Source organism: Anguilla rostrata, chromosome 5, assembly GCF_018555375.3.
Source record: "Anguilla rostrata isolate EN2019 chromosome 5, ASM1855537v3, whole genome shotgun sequence".
In the NCBI taxonomy this organism is placed as follows: Eukaryota; Metazoa; Chordata; class Actinopteri; order Anguilliformes; family Anguillidae; genus Anguilla; species Anguilla rostrata.
The window spans coordinates 53,135,786-53,155,425 of NC_057937.1; the positions used below are offsets into that span (position 1 = coordinate 53,135,786).

Genomic DNA, 19,640 nt, shown 5'->3' on the forward strand with positions numbered 1-19,640 from the left:
AGAAAAACGGACAGAGATTCCTGACGGGGAACTTGCCCTTTGTGCTCCCTGTTTAAACTGGGACACAATCCTGGAAGCTGCTAACATCTGTGAACTCCCTGAGTTGAGCTCTGGACTTTCTGTCTTGTAGGACAGATCTGGGTTTGGCCAGAACATAGATGTATCCCCAAGGTCTAATGTAATGATTCTGATTGAGGATCAGTTGCGGAAGTATCTGCTAAACAGACATCCACCTTCATTCCCCTTCAAAGATCACATTTGACAGCATGACCTGATGTCATCGCTAATTAATTGTCATGATTGACCATCATACATTTAAGTTGTTTGCTTGTTGAGCTTATTGCAGCCCTAGTTTCTCCATGTTGATTACAAAGGTTACAAAGGTTACAGCAGGGGAGTACATCTCTGGTCCTGAAAGGCCGGTCTGCATGCTACTTTTTGTTCAGACCAACTGCCAAGTTAGTTTACTTAAGCACAGTAAAACCTTTATGTTAACCTTGCAATCTGCGATTGTCACAGGTGCATATACAAATGTCAGATCAAGATATGATTGAGCTAATGAAACAATTTAAGAGCAGATGTTGCCACAAATTCCTGAAGTGGATTGGTCCTTGTTGTATACCCCTGGGTGACAGGCTCAATCCCTACTTTGATAATACTTGTGAAACCAGTGCAGGGTAAAAATGGCACTGGGTAGGCCCCTGGAATCCCCACCACAACCCATAACAGAACCATGGTAACGGCTGCTGTTCCCTTCAAGACTGTCAGCTGCACTGGGGGACACAACAGAAACAAGTGATGCGTCAGCAGTGGCAAGAGTCAAAGTTGTGGCCATTCACAAACCCCCCCCAGACTCAACCAAGCCATGACCCTTATCACCCTCAATCAGCTCAACGAGTCTTCCTTGTAGAGGCCATCCTGGGGGTTGGGGGGGGGCACATGCTTCACTCAAATGACTATTGGGCACCTGCCTGTCTGGGGGGGTGTGTGTCTTGTGCACGGACTTAAAACAACATCAAATCTCTGTCCTATTAATAATCACGACTCATATTTCCTGGCATACTTGGTCTAATCTGAAACAGCTGTTATCGCTCCACAGGAAGTGGCCTGGCCACCCAGCTGGGTGGGCAGGCCGGTGTGGCGGCGGTGATATTGTGACGAGGATGGCGCAAACATCCAGTTGAGAGGCCGATAAGCAAGCCCCCCCGTGCACGTCAGAGGTCCTGAAGTCCCTTCCGGAATGTTTCCGCTCTCCCAAGGCCTAGCGGCTCCTCCCACTCCACCCGTACCCACGCGCATTCCAGGATGAAGGGCCTGAAGGTCCTGGCACTGTGGGATAAGTGATGGGGACGTCTCTCTACAGATCCCTTCTACTCAGCACCGGGGGCTTCACCGTGTCTGACTACGTCCAGAAGTTTACGGTAAGAAAACCCTGCCACTTCTGCCAGCGCTGTTGAACCAGGAGCAGTGTGTGTTCATTTTCATATGCAACTTATAAATGAGATATACTGAAAATATTGAACAGTTACATAAAATGTATTATAAATCTCTAGCGGCACTTCACAGCATGAGGGCAAATATGAATTACAGAGTCAAATCTTCATAGTTGGACTAAAAGCATACTCTCCTGAAATTTAAGCAGTGCCTTATTGTTGACCAGTTCCATCAAAAGCTGTGCACAAACATAGGCTAGCTGAGCCTCTGTCCCTTAATCCAATCATACTATATAAATTTTGCCAGACAAGTTAAGTTTTCTTTTTTCTAGAATTCTATCAGGCACATATGTTTTTCGTTTTAAAGAGCACACCATCAACAACAGATTAATCTCCAGAAATAGAAAGACAAAAAATCCAAAGCGTTGAGCTTGTGTGTGCACAGGGACTGCAGATGGAAATGTGCTGTTAGCTAAATCTGGTACAAAGCATCTCTTCCCTCTGTGATTAATGTATTTGTACATGGTCTCTGACAAAATAGATAAATAAGTAATGCCAAGGCTCAGGAGGTCTTGGTTTTCATATTCAATAAACCCTTTCCATGTATAGATCTCTCCTCTCGAAGCCGGTAAGAGTTCAAATGCATTCTCTCTTGTAGATTTTAGCTGTATGCTTTTTAAAAGACCAATTGTTTAAATATGCCTTTGCAACATTTTTACTTTTAGCGTTCACTGCTCTTATCACTAATATTTGAAGTGTACTGGCTGGTCTGGTGCCTGAACTGCAAAATGGCACTGTTCAGCTGAAGTTGAAAAGGCATTATTTGAAATTGTGCAACTGAAATCATCTGGAGCTGTAGAAAAGAGCTGTCTATCTGTAACACAAACCATTTTCAGTTTCATAAGACTGCCCTATTTTCTCGCTCCTCCCCCTCTCCCTTTTCAGAATGTCAGGTATGCATTCATTGTCAAATTTGTCAACCATAGGTTTCAAGTTAAAACATTCATTCTTGCAGTAATATGAAGTACCATATAATATTATAATGTGTCCATTCTTGTGGGGACAGGAATTATGTTGAGGAGAGAAAAATGAAAACCTGTTGTTCCTGGCTCATTGTCAGGGTGAAAAAAGAAAAACTTCTTAGTTTTTTTAGAGTTTTATAATTATTTATAATGCCAGATGGATGTGGTGGTCTCAGCGACCTCTATAGAAGCAATAGGGTTTACTTAAACAAAAGAAATAAACCCAAGCAAAACAAACAAGTAAACATACTCTGGCACATCTCAGCGACAAGGATGAGAGTCCACTGGGCCTGTAGAACGTCACTGGCAGGCGGAAGGAATTTTTAAAAGTTGCATTACTGGCATGCCTTCCAGTCAACAGCATCTTCTGAGCTGTGTTTAAATGACGTCAAAGGATCACTGCACCACCGGATCTGAGGGCAGATAACATGTTCAAGCCGAGCCGTTCATTTATGTGGTGTGTCCTCTGGCACATACAGACCACAGGGGAGAACACTGTCTCCCCTGGGGCCTGTCTGAGAGGAGAGTTTTGGAAATACAGAAATGGGAAAGGAATTTATGGGGTGTGGGGTATGTGGGGGGTTGGGGGGGTTGGGGGGGGGTGGGGGGTTGGTAGAGGCCTACTTTGCATCCTGTGCAGACTTCGGTTGTCCTCTGTCTGCCCTGAAATTACCTGGAGACCATGAGCAAGCAAGCCTCTACTCTGGCCACCCGCATTGCCAAGATGTAATGAGGCGGTCAAGCTGGACAGTGCAGGGCCATCTGCGATGGGCTCTTTGGCAAGGAAGCCCAGCAACACTGTACTCAATAGCCTGAGCACCGAGGCCAGACTAAACCTGCTGGACACCAAAGGCGGAGAAGATCTCCAGCAGCCGGGCGGTGATGCCGAAAAGGCTGGACGTCCTGCGTCAGGGCCCGGGTGCTTTGGAGAGGGATGTGGCCAATCCGAGGCAGGTGTGAAACCCACCGGGAGGGGAAGGGGTGGATCCGGGACACTCTCAGAGGTGCGTGCTCTCTGCGTGCAGCAAGTTTCTGGAGCTGCTGGGGAGCCTGACGCTGGAGAGGGTGTTCCAGCAGGAGCAGGTGGATGGCATCAGGTGGTTAGTCTCTGCCATGGATTCTGTCCTTCGTTACCTGGGTAACATCTTCCAAAACTCCTGGTGGTGAAGTTTATTCTGAGGGGTGTGGTCTCCTGGAGAAGCCAGAGACTTCTGGAGGGAGGAGAGGAGTGGAGGTCAGTGTTTGCAACACACCTTAATTTTAAGTTCCTGGATCTGGATCAATTTCACATTTCTGGCTGATTCATATGCCTTTTTCTTAATAATCTGCTGATACTTCTGTTATTATAAAATTGATTTATGAATGATTTTACTGGCCCAAGAAAGCAAAATGTGACACCCTGTGACATTTAATACCATCAAGTATCATGGTAGATGAAGTTCTGAGACTAAATCATGAGCTCTGGAATCCACTCCCAAAAGCAAGCACTCCTAAGCACATTTGGAACTTTGGCTATTAAATGTTACTCTGATGTTAGCTGCTCTGATTTTGTAGTGTAGTGCATATTTTCAGCCGGTATGCCACAAGCCTCATGGAGCAAATGTAAATATGTATATGTAAATTAAGCATGTGTAGGCTTGGTTGGTACTTCAATGTGAGACTTGGGAAGTGGTGTGGCCCAGAACAGAGCACTATTCCCACTGAACCAAATAGTCAATAGTCAAAAGAGTGATGGGGACGTAGTGTTGTAGAACTTGCTGTCCTTCAGATGTGACATTATACTGAGGTCCTGACTCACTGTGGACATTATCCATTCAACTTTTCAAAAGGTCTGTTCTCTTTCACTATTCGGTTGTTCTGGATGAGTGCATTTGCTAAATTAACTTTATGTGTTGTACACCACACACAACATGACCAATATTGGAATCCCTGCTGTGTCTTCTTCGGCACTGATGAACAACACTTGGGCAGAAAATATTGGCCATGTTGTGATCTTAACTTGTCCACCATGATATCATGATACTAATCCAGATTGTTATGCAAATGTTTACAGAACTGCCTCTATGTTTTCTGTAGGAACGTGCATTCAAACAAATATTTCAGTGTGATGCATCAAAACCATCTCAATGTGTTCCAAGGAAATGACTTGAAATTTGAATGCATCCAGCTGCCTATGCATAATATGTCAGTCCAGCTGTATAACATTCTGTGTTTTCACATTTATTTGTGTATAATAGTGGTACAATTCTGCCTGCTTTGGACCGTAGAGGGGCAGGTGGCTATTTTAGTTTTGCACTTCAATTTTATGAACAGTGCTCATGAAAGAATACATTAAACACAAAAAAAGCAAAAGAAAAAGACCTTCGCTGTGACTTTTATGAATCAGTCAATTGCTGTTTTGATAGCAGTGACAGAACCGAGAATGTAAGTGCGATGTTTGAGTGGGATGCCAAATCATAGGTCAGCCATTTGCTGCAGCCAGTCCACCACAGAGGCACTTGTGCATTTTGTTTGGGGAACTTTACAGGCGAACGCTTCCATCTCAGGGTGACACGAAGGCCAATGTGTTGCTCTCTGTGGGACTCCTGGCCTCAGAAGATGCTGGCCTGATCTGGATTAGATTCTGGGCCACAGAACACAACGCTGTACTTAGCTGAAAGAGGCAGCCGCGTACCCCAGGCAGAGCTAACTTTCAGAGTGAGAGAGCTGTGGCAGTGGATCCAAAGTGCAAAGACTGCTTTTTAATTTTATAGGTAGAGCTGAGATTGATGTACCAAACTGCGGGTTTCCTAAAATAGGCGTGCGCATGCAGGGGAGTCAATAGGGAGGGCTGAATTATGTGAGAACAATGTCAGTCATCAGATTGTGACCTTAATTATGTTATTTGACATGTGGTAGTAATTATGATTCTATTTCAGTACATTTCAAGCAACATAAAATATAAATTATGATTTTTTAAAAACCAACACAAAGAAGAAAAAAAACAAATAAAGGGGCTGAGGCTATTTTTGAAAAAAAAAGTATAGTTCCTAATTTATGAATATAATAAATAAAAGACCAAAGAAAATAAATAATTTGATATAATTTATTTTCGATTGATTTGGTTTGATGGCTGAGATTCAAACCTAGCCCTTCTTGCTGTGCGACAACATGGCTGCCCACTGCACCACCACCCAGCCCGACTTTGTTATCAGATTAAATTGAATTAGCTAGCAAGCTATCTAACTTGGATAAATAGTGAGCTATCCAGACATGCTGCTTCACCTAACTGACAGTTTCAGAACCTGCTCCAAAGGCACTGACGGTGCTGTTCTTCTGACTGGGAATGACCAAAGTTAAGCTTATGCATGTACCGCTGAATTCGTCCATTCCTACTGCTGTTTTGGTCCTGTTTCGGCAGATAAATGACAGCTCAGAGGATAAAACTGTGAAGCCTAAATTGACCGTCCGGCATCGAGGCAACCAAGTCCAAGCTGAAGGCAGTCAGTCAGGAGCTGCTAAAGGTAAGCTCTGGGAGTTATTTGGGCGGCGGGGGGGGGGGTAAAGTATAAAGTATTTTGGATGTGGGTTGACAGCAGACTGAAATCCACATTTCCCTGTCTGCATCCTCCTAGATATCGGCCAATAGTTTCTATAGTTGCCATATACATTTTCTGTTCCTCTACCAGTGTGACTCAATTAGCCCAGCGCTGTGCCAGAGTTAGCCTAGTCTGATAGTGGCCATCGCCCCCCACCCATTCACATGGGTGTATGTCACTAAATAAATTTAATAATGATATTTTTAAAACATGTTTTCTGTTTACTCATGGTCCCTTTGTCTAAGATATAAAATCATTCAGTGAGACAAATATGCATTAATAGAGGAAATCAGGAAGAGGAAAAAATACTTTTTTTCACAGTACTGTATGCATAAAATATGTCATAAAGCACAAAGGATGAAACTGATCATATACACGTGATAACACGTGTATCTGTACATATGCATGCTTGATAAGTCAGGCTGCATGTTTGTTCAGAGTGCTCTTTGCAGAAGGAACTGACATAAGCAGTAATGGAAAAGGGTACAGAATACATGCCCACGTGTGTTTTCCCTGTGGTATTACATAAGATTATTCACTAAACCCTGCTACCCATCCGCAGATGGAAGTGGCGCTGTGGCTGTCTCCAGGGAGACAGTGAAGAGTGCGGTATGTGGCAAAAAATCCTCATGTCCCAGTAGGCCCGGTGCTGGCCCGCCGCCCCCTACGCCGGGCCCCGGCTCCACTCAGGTGGGCCGGAAGCTCCCCTGCCATGGAGACCGGGGAAATAGCGCCCCCCGGAGGCCCAGAGGGGTCACTCTCTGGAGCAGGGAGTCCACTCGAACCCAAACTTTCGAGAGAGACGGCGGGCTGGGTGCCGTGGCTCCAGGTGAGGTGTCATCGGTGCCATTTCAGGAGGGAGGCGATGACAGGGGCTTGGCAGCCGCGAGGGCGGAGGGCACTGACCTGGTGATGACTGATGTGCAGCCACAGGAAGCTGTGGCTGGGGCAGAAAGGTACGGACATGGCTGTGATGGTGGAGGGCAAATTGCACAGGTTTGACATGGTACTGCATTATGTTTTTTTGCACAAGCAATATATCATCTCTAACAATTTTAAAAGCTAACATCAACATGACATGACTTGTCTTGAGCAATTTTACAAATCTGTAATGGTGTAGTTTTGAATCACCAGCCATGATTATCTTTTAGCAATGCAGATTTACATATTATAATTGCATATACATTACATAACAATTACAAATCCAGCCACTGATAAGTGTTTCATTATTAGTATTAGGAAAAAGGAGTAGAAGCAACAAAGGCAATTTTCCATCATATGTGATCAAATCCAGCTATAGGTAGCCATCTTGGTAGCCAGATCTTTATGACCTCAGCTACAGTGTAATATTTTAAATAAATGAGGTGCCTTGATAGGATGGGCCACCCAGCAGTGCCCTACATAGGGCATTTCATTTCTGTTTACTGGAAATGAAACTGAAATGAAAATGGTTGATTGGTTCTCATAAACAATACTGGAGGCTAATGAATTCCATTATCAATTTGGAGTTCTCTGGAACACGCATAAGTGCCTCACATTCTTTAGTTGTGGCTGTGCTTTGTGGTTCATGCAGTTTGTGTTGAATTACAGTACATGCCTGACTTGAATACATTTTATTACCGCATAATCTGAATACATTTTATTACCGCATAATACAATTATTTGATAGTAATCCATATTGTAATAAGAATTCCACCTCTTTAGTGTTTCTGACAGGATTAAGATTGCACCATTCGTCCAAAAGTCTGTCACCAAGGAAACTCAGCCAGGCACATGTACAGAGTGGCAGAAGGAGGGAGAACAACAAACATCCCCTGCAAAGGCTTCACTCTGCTCCAAGAATGAAGTGACCTCCTCTAATGAGGATGTTGTCACAGCAACAGAGCAGAATGAGAACAGGGCCGTGAAACCTGACTCAAAACACAAGGCCCAACATGTTTGGGGTCTCTCTCCGAGCAAGCCGGTTCTGTCCAGGCCCCCGGAGATGATCCACTCCAAATTGGGAAGGCTTGGGGGAACCTGTGAGGCAAACAGAGGTTTTGAGAGACAAACAGACACTGCAAGGGGCACCTCAGCCAGCGGAAATGCTTCAGCCCCTGGGGTCCTGGGGACAAATTCAGAGGGAATGCTACAGGTCATTGGTAAGTTTTTAGTACACTCCATGATTCTCTTGCTGTTTGCAGTGATTAATAATGAATTAGTTAATTTAAAAAAGAAACAGCCATGAAAATCCATCCAAGATTATTGTTGTTTTTATCAGCTAGGGTAGTTACCGTGGCAATCAAACCATTCAAGACTATGCTCACACTGGGGGGTGCTCTGGTAAAAGCTGATGGGTTCTAGGGACCTACAGCACTGCCCTTTCTTATTCTTTCAGTCAGGAGTTGACAAGCTACAAATCCAATTTTAGTTTTCTTGGTTATCTTCTTTCCCCAGACGACTGTCCCCCTTTGCCTGCTCCCTTTGAGCACCGAATCGTTAGCGCGAAGCAGGTACCCATGAGCACTTATTACACCATCAAGCCCCACGAAGTGCTGGGAGGGTGAGTAAGGCCAAGCGCTCTAATGACATCCGCAACAGAAACACTTAGTGCCGCCAGCTACGTTAACCGCCAGTAAGGTGAACACCATTAATGCAGAGAGCGCTTGAGTGGGTCAAGCGTTCCATGTTTATGGAGGCTATTTTGACTTCTCACGCTGGTGGAATGGAGACGAGGTCAGAGTGTGCGATACTCGATGAGATTTTGCATGCATAATATCAGCCACTATTTGAATATGGTGGGTTGAGAACACGGCCTTCCAAACCAAATGCAATAGACTAAAAAAGAAAAACAAAAAACATAATCAACCAGAGATAATACATACTGCGATATTAAACACTTTTAATTTTGTTGAGTGTTTAAAATTTGAAGATCATTTGAAAAAAAAAAAAGATCTTGTACCCCCCCCCCCCCCCCCCCCCCCCCCCCCTTGGGAAATTAGGCATTGGGCTTTGAAGATCATGTTTATGATTTCATCAACAAGACTATTTACATAATACGCTTTGTCTTCCTTCACCAATCAGTGCTGACAAAAAAAATAAACAAATTATATCAATGTGTTAATGTGCCTGCTTGTTGTCACTTAACCGGCACTGGCTGCACCATATGGGCTGTAAAATTGTTATGGTTTGTTGGGTAGAAGTTGTGTGGGCATGTGAAAATTTTAGTGAAGTGTATAAGTGAAATACAGCTGTGTGGGCAGGAACACATTGCTTCTGAGATGGAATAATTAGCTAAGACACCTGGGTAATCCTACACTGAGTCAGGAGAAGATGAGAAGTGAACATTACCCAGGTTCAGAAAATGGCATGGTATAACTTCCTTGTTAGAAGTTTTAATTAGCTGTCTAGCAAGCTAGAAAACTTGATTGAACAAGGAAAAAAAGCAGAAGTGATTGAACAAGGCCTCTCCCTTTCATTTATTCAAATTGTATTCCCTCTGACATAATATTGCACTTCACCTCCAGTGAATCAAAAGTGAATGGATATTTGATTGACCAATCAAGCCATTTGCAGTTTACAACAATGTCATTAGAAAACAGAAACACATGTCAACAGAAAAGTACATAAATTAGAACACAGAAACAAAGGCCCAAAACAAAACATATCCCATCACATGACCCACAGGGATTTAAAGTCGCATTGCAATCAAACCCTGGTGGTGTCCCCATAGGCACTCAATTAGCACAGCCAACTGAATAATACAGCAACTGATTAATTGTGACCCTCTTAAAAGCAATTTGTCTTTCTAATGCATGGAAATGAAGGAAAGTAAACATAGACGGAAAGTCAAACAAGAAAAGTCTTTGAGTGACTGAGTGCACCTGGTACACTGCTGACAGACAGATTCAATATATTCTGCATGGTTCCATACGCACACAAAACAACTATAAATTCATATTTACAATTTAAAAAATAACTACTACGGTCTTATTGCATGTAGACCAACAACAACAGGGACTTTTGTGTCAGTAGGGCACATGAAAGCATTGAACAGCAAATAAATGTCATTCAGAATTTGATCAAAACATTAAGTGCAATAATTTCACTAGTAAAGCTGTACAAAAGCTGTGCAAATTACGTGCATTTGTCCATAAGCATGTAATCAATGGCGGGGTAATTCCTTCTGCAAAACAGCAGAGACAGAAGTACGTACTGCTGGATGCTGATGCACATAAAGACTTGTTAAAAATGTTTTTTTAAGCATTGTTGGGTTTATATTCCCACCATGTGTGGACTGTGGGGACTGTACCTGCTGAACCCCTCAGTTATTAATTCAGGATAACCCCTCAGTTATCCTGAATCTATTAGAATAGGAGGTGTGAGATGTTGTGTTTTGTGCTTTCTTCTCTCACCATTTTATCTGTGTGTGTGTCTGTGTGTGCGTGTGCATGTGTTTATGTGCGTGTGTGTGTGTGTGTGTGTGTAATGTGTGCGTGCGAGTGTGTGTGCATGTGTGTGTGTGTGTATGTGTGTGTGCGCGTGTGTTTATGTGCGTGTGTGTGTGTTTCCTCAGTGGGCGCTTTGGCCAGGTCCACAAGTGTACAGAGCGAACGTCAGGGCTGACTCTGGCAGCAAAGATCATTAAAGTGAAAGGGATGAAGGACAGGGTAAGTGCAGCTGTGAGAACCTGTGCTGGAGGCCCTCTTTGCCTTTCTGTGACGGTTATTTATGAGTACCATATCCGCATTTCCCTCAAATCCTCCCTACCCTATTGGTCCCACTCACACAGCCCTGAGGGCGGAGGGGCATGTTTCCCATTAAATAAGGCTTCTAGCAACATGCATTCATTATACATGGTGGTATAATTTAGAGGATGGCCCATGCTCAAGGTAACAGGTACACCGGCTGCTATAAAGAATTCACTGTCTACCTGAACTCAAAATACCCTGTTGTCCTGAAGATTGAGGTTGTAAGCTCCCCATCCCAAGCGTATAATGCTGGAGCCTACATTATTAATTAAGGAGAGCACAGACAAGCATGAGCTTTCTTCTGAAGCATGTGATGTCAGCCACCATTTCTTACCACACCAGAGTTCACAAGTGGGGTTCACACACACTTGAGTCGGAAATCTCTTCATATGTAGCTCACCAGGCAGATCTGCTATCTGATCTGATCAACCTGCAAGGAATGCTGGTGTGTAATGAGATGCTATAACCTGGCCAAATTCATACCTCCCATCCCTGGGTGATGGTGCTGGAGTCAGTGCTGGAATGGTCCGGATTTGAAACCAGACAATGGGGCCCATTTATGCACTGGAACAGTGCCTTATTAGGATGAGCCAACCAGCTGCCCAGAGAATGGGTCTTTTTTAACCTGGGTATGTGGCATAGCCAGTTTAAAGGAATGCTTATACGTCTCTCTCCTTTCATTTTAGTATCACAGCCTTTCTCCACAGGTCACTCTGGATCTGGAAAGACTCTGGCCTTGTCTAACACAGTATTTCTTTTTCAAACTGTCTTTGAATTCTGAGAACTAAAGTGAAACTACAGTGTAATAAATGGAAGGGCTAAACTCAATTCATAATCTCAAGTAAATACCCAGCTTGAAAAATTGACTGAATTACTTGCCACAAGCAACTTTTAACCACTTTCACCTTTTAGCCACTTTCTCTCAAACGATAACTATAGATCTGTGCTCTTACAGAGATCAGTGTTCATTTCACTTCAGCCTTGTTGAGGAATGAATTTCATCTCATCCCTGACACTGTCATTCTCTGTTTCAATTAAAGTCCTTAACCCTTTCTCCTGAAGCATTTATAAAGGCAATTTTCACCTGGGCGTACTACTCTTAAATAAAACCTTGCAACTTTGTGGCAACACACAGCAGAGAGCTTACGGCATTATTTTAAGGGCACAAGTGTGTCATCAAGACTAAGTATAAAATTCACCCCCAACCTTTTTCCCACCACTGAAAAAAAAACGAATAATTTTTTAATTTTTCTTTTATTTTACTGTCACTTATTGACCTGAGCACTGACAAAGACAGGAGTGGCACTGTTGGGTAGAAAGGAGTCTGGTGAAAGAGCTGACCTCAAATTCGTGGTGTGTTTGTGGCCCATTTTTAAATAAATTGTGGCTATTTGCTTTATTACCATTCTGTGGGCGCCAACACCCTTACCACTAGGGGGCAGGAGGGATAGGACCACAAAGAGTAATGCCATGTTTTGGGTAACCGGCTTTTGATTTTAGTATTATTTTTTGTTCTTTTCACATTGTTCTCTGCCTCTTCTTTTTAATGCAGGATGAAGTCAAGAACGAGATCTGCGTCATGAACCAATTAGACCACGTCAACCTGATTCAGCTCTATGACGCCTTTGAGTCGCGCACCAACCTGACACTTGTTATGGAGTAGTAAGTCCAAAGTTTTGTTATTTACACTCGGAAAACACCCTCACTGGAAAATAATATGCCTAATCTATAATTAGGTTGACTAATCTTGAATCAGAGTGTCAACCTGGTTAGGCACACAGTACTGTAAGTTTAAGAACAGGTGAGGTTAGCAATCTACTGATAGGTACATTGTGGACATATTGGTGGTTGACTACTTGGTTAAATGCATTTTCAACCCTATCATCGATCTGTATGATTTGTTATACTATCGTAAAATGTTCATATCAGGTTCAAGGTGGGTTAAATTAATATCAGTGAACAAACTAAATTAGTGAGTTAGCAAGATAATTATTTATTCACAAACCAGCAAGGTAGCTAGCTCACTAAGATTTACATTTAGATTTTGGTTGATATCTTAGCTAAATAAGAAATAAAAAATAAGAAAAAATGAGCAATCTTTTTTATAGCTTGAATGTACAACACGGTCATCAATTAATCTAAGTTAAGGTAAGTTTTACAAATATGTCACCAAACAAGCAAGACCATTTTTTATTCATCAAATACCTTGTTGGGGAGCTAACTCACTAAGGTGGAAAAATTGGATTGAATTTTTTCTTTGCTAAGAAATGGTTTAAAAAGCAGAGCAAGAGATTGATCTTTATTAAATAAAATAGCCTGCATGTACAACACAGTCACTGGTTACTCTGATAAATATGTCACAAGATGAATATCCCTTCTTGCTGGTTACCACCATGGCAAATATATGGCAAATTTGAAGAAAGTTTAGTTTTGGTGTTGGAATTAATAAAATGTCAAAAGCAACATCTTTGATGTACTTTTCCTAGGCTATATTTGCTGTGGTACAGCTGTGGAAAACCTATAGACTATCCGAATGTTGTTTGAGACTGTGTCCTTCCCAGTATTGCCAGATGCCTGTGATTTTCATCCTCAAATCTGCAACTGAATTCTCATGAAAATTTTCAAGACTTTTCTTAAGACGTCTTATATTTACCATTTACTCCTATACACATTTACACTGAAACTAACCCCATGAATATTTCACAAACCTCTACATTTGGGAGAAAATTCCCCAAATCTCAAAACTGGTCTCTTTCCTACAATGCGTGTGTCTAGCTGTGCTTGTCCCAGCATCCGTTGTTCTCATGCTCATTTTGGAAACTGGTGGGATTTGCTTGAGTGGGATAATTATGGTGAAGTAGAGCTTGAAAAGAAAAATCCTTCAAGAAAATGGTCTACTTCAGCATCAGGTATTGATAACATGCACTGTACAAACCCCTGCTTGTCAAGCCCAATTTCCTCAGTGATGCATTACAAAGGGATGCCTCTTAGACGAAGCTAATTAACACCTGGAAACTGTTGTAAATCTAGCAAAGTGCTGTCAAATTATCTTTTCCTGCAGCTCACTTAGCATTCTTAGCATCGCTGTTTCTTTGGATCTTTTACTTTGTGACATTTCACTTTTCTGCTTGTGACTCATTGTAGTGTGGTAGGTGTTGAACAGTGTGAATTTGAGTGAATCTGAATGCTGATCCCCGTGTCCTACTTTGCAGTGTGGAGGGGGGCGAGCTGTTTGACCGAATTGTTGATGATAATTACCAGCTGACAGAACTGGACACCATTGTGTTCATGCGACAGATCTGTGAGGGTGTGCAGTACCTCCACCAGCAGTACATTCTCCACCTAGACCTCAAGGTACAGAAAGAATTATGTCTGCATTGGCAATAAATTCTCTGGCTGCACCTGAAAGTGGAGGAGAAACTTTGATTCCCAGTTAAATGCAAATGTTTCTTTCCAAATACAGTTTGCCACGTTCTGCAATCTCCAAAATTAACTTGCAAGCATGTGTTTTTGAAGAAAAAACAAATAAAAAACAAAACAGTTGCATTTATTTGTTAGTCAAAGTTAAAGAAAAAATAAATAAAACAATTGAATCATTTAATCCATGTCCATACTCCATCCAGTCCATTTCATATTTACAAGAGGAAAAGGCACTGACCTCCAAAATTGCATACACCAACTTGATAACAATGAGCAACAAATGCTGTTTCAAATAAACAGCACAATTAGTAAGCTATATTGTGCGCTCAAATAAATGTGGGAATTACATTCTTTTGTATTTACAACCACAACTCCAATACTTTGTGCCCTTAGCATCACTTTGCAAGGATAACACTTTTATACTGCTTTTTATACTGCTACTGTCATCTTTTATACTGATTTATGAGATGGGAGAAAATATCAAGTGGCATCTTTAATAATTTCTTCTTATGGAATCTTTCCAGATACTATAGAGTCTATAGTATAGACTAACATGTGGACTGCCCTCTTTAATTCAAACCACACATCTTAAGTAAGGTTCTACCCCAGGACTGGTAGATGCAAAACAGCCCCATAACATCAAAGACCCACCACCATATTTTGCATTAGGAGTGATGTACTCACAAAACCTACCGTTGTTGTACATGGCCAAAAAGCTCAATTTTGGTCTAATCTGACCAAAACACCTGTTCGGAGTTCGAGTGGATTTCGTATCAAAAGGTCACTTGTGTTGAAAAGGACATGAAAGGAGGGTGCACAAAGTATTGATAGCAAGGGTATGAATAAATATAACATACCTTTTTGGGGAAACAATACCACTTGTTGAAAAAATATTTATAGCAATTGTATTTGTGTAAAATCATATATCAATCGATTTTTGAGGAGACAACATTGCTTATATTTATCCATTTATTGTTTTCCCAGCCAGAAAATATTTTGTGTGTGAGCACTACTGGCAACCAGATCAAGATAATTGACTTTGGATTGGCCCGAAAGTAAGTCTTCTTCGATCTCTGCCTCTCTCTAGGTGATTTCTTATCTGCTGCAACTGTGGCAAAAGTTGTTGCTGTAAAGGACCTGTTTCATTGTTTACTCCGTGAAGCTCTCTTGTGACAGATTGTTAAAATTAAATTGAAGAGCACAATATGTAATAGCATGCTTGATAGGTTGAGCTGGACAAAGATCAGTGTGCTGCCTTTTTTGTGAGGTACCGGCCACGAGAGAAGCTGAAAGTGAACTTCGGGACCCCTGAATTTCTGGCCCCTGAAGTGGTCAACTATGAGTTTGTTTCATTCCCGACAGACATGTGGAGTGTAGGAGTTATTACATACATGCTGTGAGTATCATCTGCCTGGAATGCACATAATATAATGTATATATACAAACGTGTGTAAGCACTATCTGTATAATTGTTTAAAGTGATTGTAAAGGTAACTCTTTTCAATTTACCCTGTGTACGTGCCCTCCCTGGATTCACAAACATAGAGGATGAGTCTTTTTTTCAGTTTCCTAGGAATGATGCATTTCAGAAGAAATGGGTGCAGTTTTTGAAAAGCTATGGCTACACATTTGAACTATTTTCAGCCTCCTCCAGTCACTTTAAATAATATAACAGAATGTAAGGAAAGTACTGAACTCAATTTTATTGAATAATAACTTGGTGCTGAATCCCACAAATTATAAATGGTAAAGAAAAACGGACAGCACTCTCTAGAATACAATTGCTTTTTTGATTTGGTTCTGTACTCCACAATTTTAGATTTGTAATCAAAAAGTTGGTTAAAGTGCACATTCTCAGTTTTTATTTATATATTTTGGTTTCTCCATGTAGAAATCACAGCATTAAAAAAGTTTTTTTAATAAATAATCCCCCCATTTCAGGGAGTCATAATGTTTTGGACAATTGACGTCACAGGTGTTTCTGATTAATCTGGTGTGTTCTGTTGCTTCCTTAGTGCAGGTACAGGAGAGCTTTCAGTGTCTAGTTTTGAGTCAAGCCTTTTGATTGCCTTTGGAGTCTGTAATTGGTGTTTGTCAACATGAGCACGAGTTGTGCCAACCTTAGGGAGGGAAGTGGAAATAAAATGGGAACGGGGAAGATAATAACATGCGGGCAGCTGTCATGGCGTCAGCCACGGCCTTTCTCCGAGCCGCTGTGATTCAATTAAACTTAACCTGACAGCTGTTGCAGGAGATTTAAAACTCACCCACAACAAGACACGTCTCATTCCATACCAAGAGTCAGTTGACCTGAGTAGTTGGCGCTAGCCCACAACAATGCTGATTAAAGCAATTATTTATTTTTCTATGTTCTGTTTGCAACAGATTTTCATTTGCTTTAACTACGGTGTTTCTTTCCATTTTGTTTTTTTTAGTTTAAAAATAATGCTAGCTCAAAGCTTTATGTGAATTCTGAGGGTGAAGATGGGTTTCGGGTGATATTCTGCCAGTTTTATTTAAATTTGACTTCTCTCTCAGTCTTAGCGGTTTGTCCCCTTTCCTTGGGGACAATGACACTGAAACGATGAATAATATCCTGCACTCCAACTGGGACTTTGATGCAGACGCCTTTGAGAATGTCTCTGAGGAGGCCAAAGACTTTGTCTCCAGGCTGCTGATCCCTGAGAAATGGTATTCCTCCTCTCCTCTCTTCTTTTTCTTTGCACCCACCAACACCAGTTTTCTCCCGCTAGGTTGTGGAATGTTACACCTCTTTACATCAACAGAGCGTCGCAGCAATACCCCGTATTCTTTCTGAAGCACTTCTCCAAATCACTGACGCCACAGGTCGTTAGCACTTAGCTTTCACTTGATGTTGACAAGGCACTAGGCCTAGGTAGTCAACTGTGATAGGGAAAGCAGTATGGGTGATACAGATCCAGCTCTTAATGTTGCACTGATATTGGTTTCAAGACTTATATTAGCTTTTTCTGTCGTTGAGAAAAGAAGAATATTTAAAAGCCAGTTCATGGCTTTCCCTTGCCTCTTGGGACTAGTGTTCTCAGAACAAGTTCATACTGTACTGGATTTATCTGGAGTCTCATGATTCAGGCAATAAATTCATGCATTGAGGTCCAATCTCACGATCACACGCCTCTGATTAAAATCTCACAGCTTCTGCTTCACAATTTCAAATTTTTTTATACTGACATCTAATGGCATAGCATGAGCTTTCCCTGATGTTGGGGTGCATTCATGGTTTTGTTGGCTTCCGGCTATCATTTAAGGGGGACAAAGACACCAAGTGTGTTTGCCCCATATGTACAGCAGATACTCAGAACACATGGGGCAAATATTGGAGGAGAGGCTCTTTCTATTTACTGTGCAGTCATCTAGCTGAGCTGCATGCCAGTGGCTTTACAATAAGCACAGGCAGATCCCAGATGACAGATTGACTGGAGAAATTTGAAAATTGACATTTAAAACTTGAGAAATCACAGATTTTATTAAACTAAAGGTTAAGGTTAATCCTGCACACCTTTAATTTGAACATGGGTGTTTGTTGTACCAGGTGTCATCTGCATCTTGCTCTATTTGCTAAAGGGATTCTAAAAGTTGTGTTTTTGGTCACATGTTGCATTTGTGATATAAAAACCACCGTTTGTGTTGTATTACATTTTAGCCTGATCTGACATTAAGGAGACAGAAAAGGGTCGAAGTCTGAGAATTGTGGTGAAGATATATTTATGAGCACCACGTGTTCCACATGGTTTTTTTTTGGTGTAGGACACATTTCTCAGGCTCAAATCTTGCACCCCCCCCCTCCTCCCAAAAACAGCAGCCGTCTGAGTGCATCAGGCTGCCTGAAGCATAGCTGGCTGAATCACCTGGAAGAGAAGGCCAAAATGCAGCGGGTCCAGCTCAAGTCTCAACTCCGCCTCCAGCGCTACCTGGCCGCTCACAGGCAGTGGAAGGTGAGAAGTCATTCCAGTAAGCACATCTTGTTACCACCTGCTGATCCTGGGTCAACAGACAGCTTGTGCACACAGTGGTCTGGAGTTGCAATTAGCAGTGTGCAAACTGATCCCAAAACAGCTGGACAAGAAATGCCTGCAGTTCCGTTAATGAGGCGTTGTGATATATTCGAGACGCATATTTGCATAATGACACTTACGATTGGTTTTGACACTAATAACCTCAAGTAACCTCAAGTACTCTAGATAAGAGTGTTTGCAAAGTGATTCAGTGTAAATGTAACATTGCATCACGGCATGCGTATCTGCACGTGCTCAAAGAATCTTGCTTGTAGTAGGCTACAGTGTGTGCAATAGACTGAGAATTACTGTGAGAGTTCAGTTTCCCGAAATGAATCAAAAACGAATTAGGATCCAAATGTCTTTCCACAGAAGCATTTTCATGTGGTCGCTGCGGCAAACAGGCTGAGGAGGTTCTGGGAGAGGCATTCAACTTCAACCAACCAAGCATAGGACCAAGGAGGGCCGCTCATACAGAACACGACTGAACCGTTACGCCAATGGCACCCCTGCCGTGTCACTATGGCAACGCTTCTTGACTGAGAGCGTTACTTTTTCTAGCTGGGTACGGAAGCCATTCTTAAAATTCTAAAATCAACTTTCTGAAAGAAAAGGAAAATTATACACAAAACATTTTTGTGTTCTGTTCATGTAACAGGTTATGTTCAGAGTACTTTCCTTTTACTGAGCTACATAGTATCATGCTCTTTCTTATGCTGATTTGTTGGATATTGTTGTGTAGAATGCTGTCATATAAGCTTTAGTGCTTAATTTATTTTTTCAAGAAATTCTCCATACTAAATCTTAATGTGGTGCATACATACGGTTAAGTTTCAGTGGGGACACATGCACACCCACGTTTTTTGCAGTTAAGTTCCTGTATTAAGTATGCATGCTTTTCTCCACGAGATGGAATACATCAGTTCAGTAGATACATCAGGTTTGTTACAACTGAGCACTGATCACAGGAATTTGATAATTATGGCAGACACTGTACCACAATGTCAGATAGCCTATCTAAACAGTAGACTTTTTTTTATTTCTCCTTCTGTGAAGGCTGATTTACCTTAGCTGCAGCATATTTTAAAACTGCATATTTATAATTATCAAATGTTTGACAGTTATAAAACTCTATACTCTTATAAAATAAATCATACGCAAATACTGTGGTCAAAAGCATTCTGGAGAAATGTTTTTCTGGTGAATTTGCTTGTGTAAGCACATGCACTTTTTAAAGTATCGGGTTGTTCTGCTGAAAGAAGAACTACATAGAATATTTTGCTAGGGAACTGGTATCCAGTGCTGTGATGCAACGCACCATCCAAAAACGTCACTGCCAGGACTTACTGAGTTCAGGAAGCCGAACGTAACCATGACAGCGCTGTTAAGACTCTAGCTAAGCAAAGCATGTTCCAGTTATCAC

At 41.8% G+C, this 19,640-nt stretch overlaps 1 protein-coding gene across 2 annotated transcripts; it reads left to right on the plus strand.

The window, feature by feature from the left end:
• The first annotated feature begins 1,198 nt into the window (after positions 1 to 1,198).
• On the plus strand, positions 1,199 to 19,393 carry LOC135255682 (myosin light chain kinase 3-like). Of its 2 annotated transcripts, XM_064337192.1 has the most exons (13): positions 1,201 to 1,421; positions 5,856 to 5,958; positions 6,596 to 6,989; positions 7,738 to 8,174; positions 8,470 to 8,575; positions 10,589 to 10,682; positions 12,316 to 12,425; positions 13,976 to 14,117; positions 15,168 to 15,238; positions 15,451 to 15,579; positions 16,722 to 16,874; positions 18,022 to 18,157; positions 18,590 to 19,393. In XM_064337192.1, the coding sequence occupies exons 1-13, from the start codon at positions 1,344 to 1,346 to the stop codon at positions 18,668 to 18,670; spliced, it is 2,034 nt and encodes a 677-aa protein (XP_064193262.1). In that variant the 5' UTR covers positions 1,201 to 1,343; the 3' UTR covers positions 18,671 to 19,393. The 2 variants fall into 2 exon arrangements, with proteins under 2 accessions (XP_064193263.1, XP_064193262.1); XM_064337193.1 differs by lacking the exon at positions 15,451 to 15,579 and having other exon boundaries at positions 1,199 to 1,421.
• The last annotated feature ends 247 nt before the right edge of the window (positions 19,394 to 19,640 follow it).

Bases quoted from the DNA above. Each gene is read 5' to 3' on its own strand.
- LOC135255682 (XM_064337192.1), top strand. From the start codon at position 1,344: ATGGGGACGTCTCTCTACAGATCCCTTCTACTCAGCACCGGGGGCTTC. The intron at 8,175-8,469 runs GTAAGTTTTTAG...TTCTTTCCCCAG, and splicing joins GGGAATGCTACAGGTCATTG to ACGACTGTCCCCCTTTGCCT. The intron at 8,576-10,588 runs GTGAGTAAGGCC...GTGTTTCCTCAG, and splicing joins CCCCACGAAGTGCTGGGAGG to TGGGCGCTTTGGCCAGGTCC.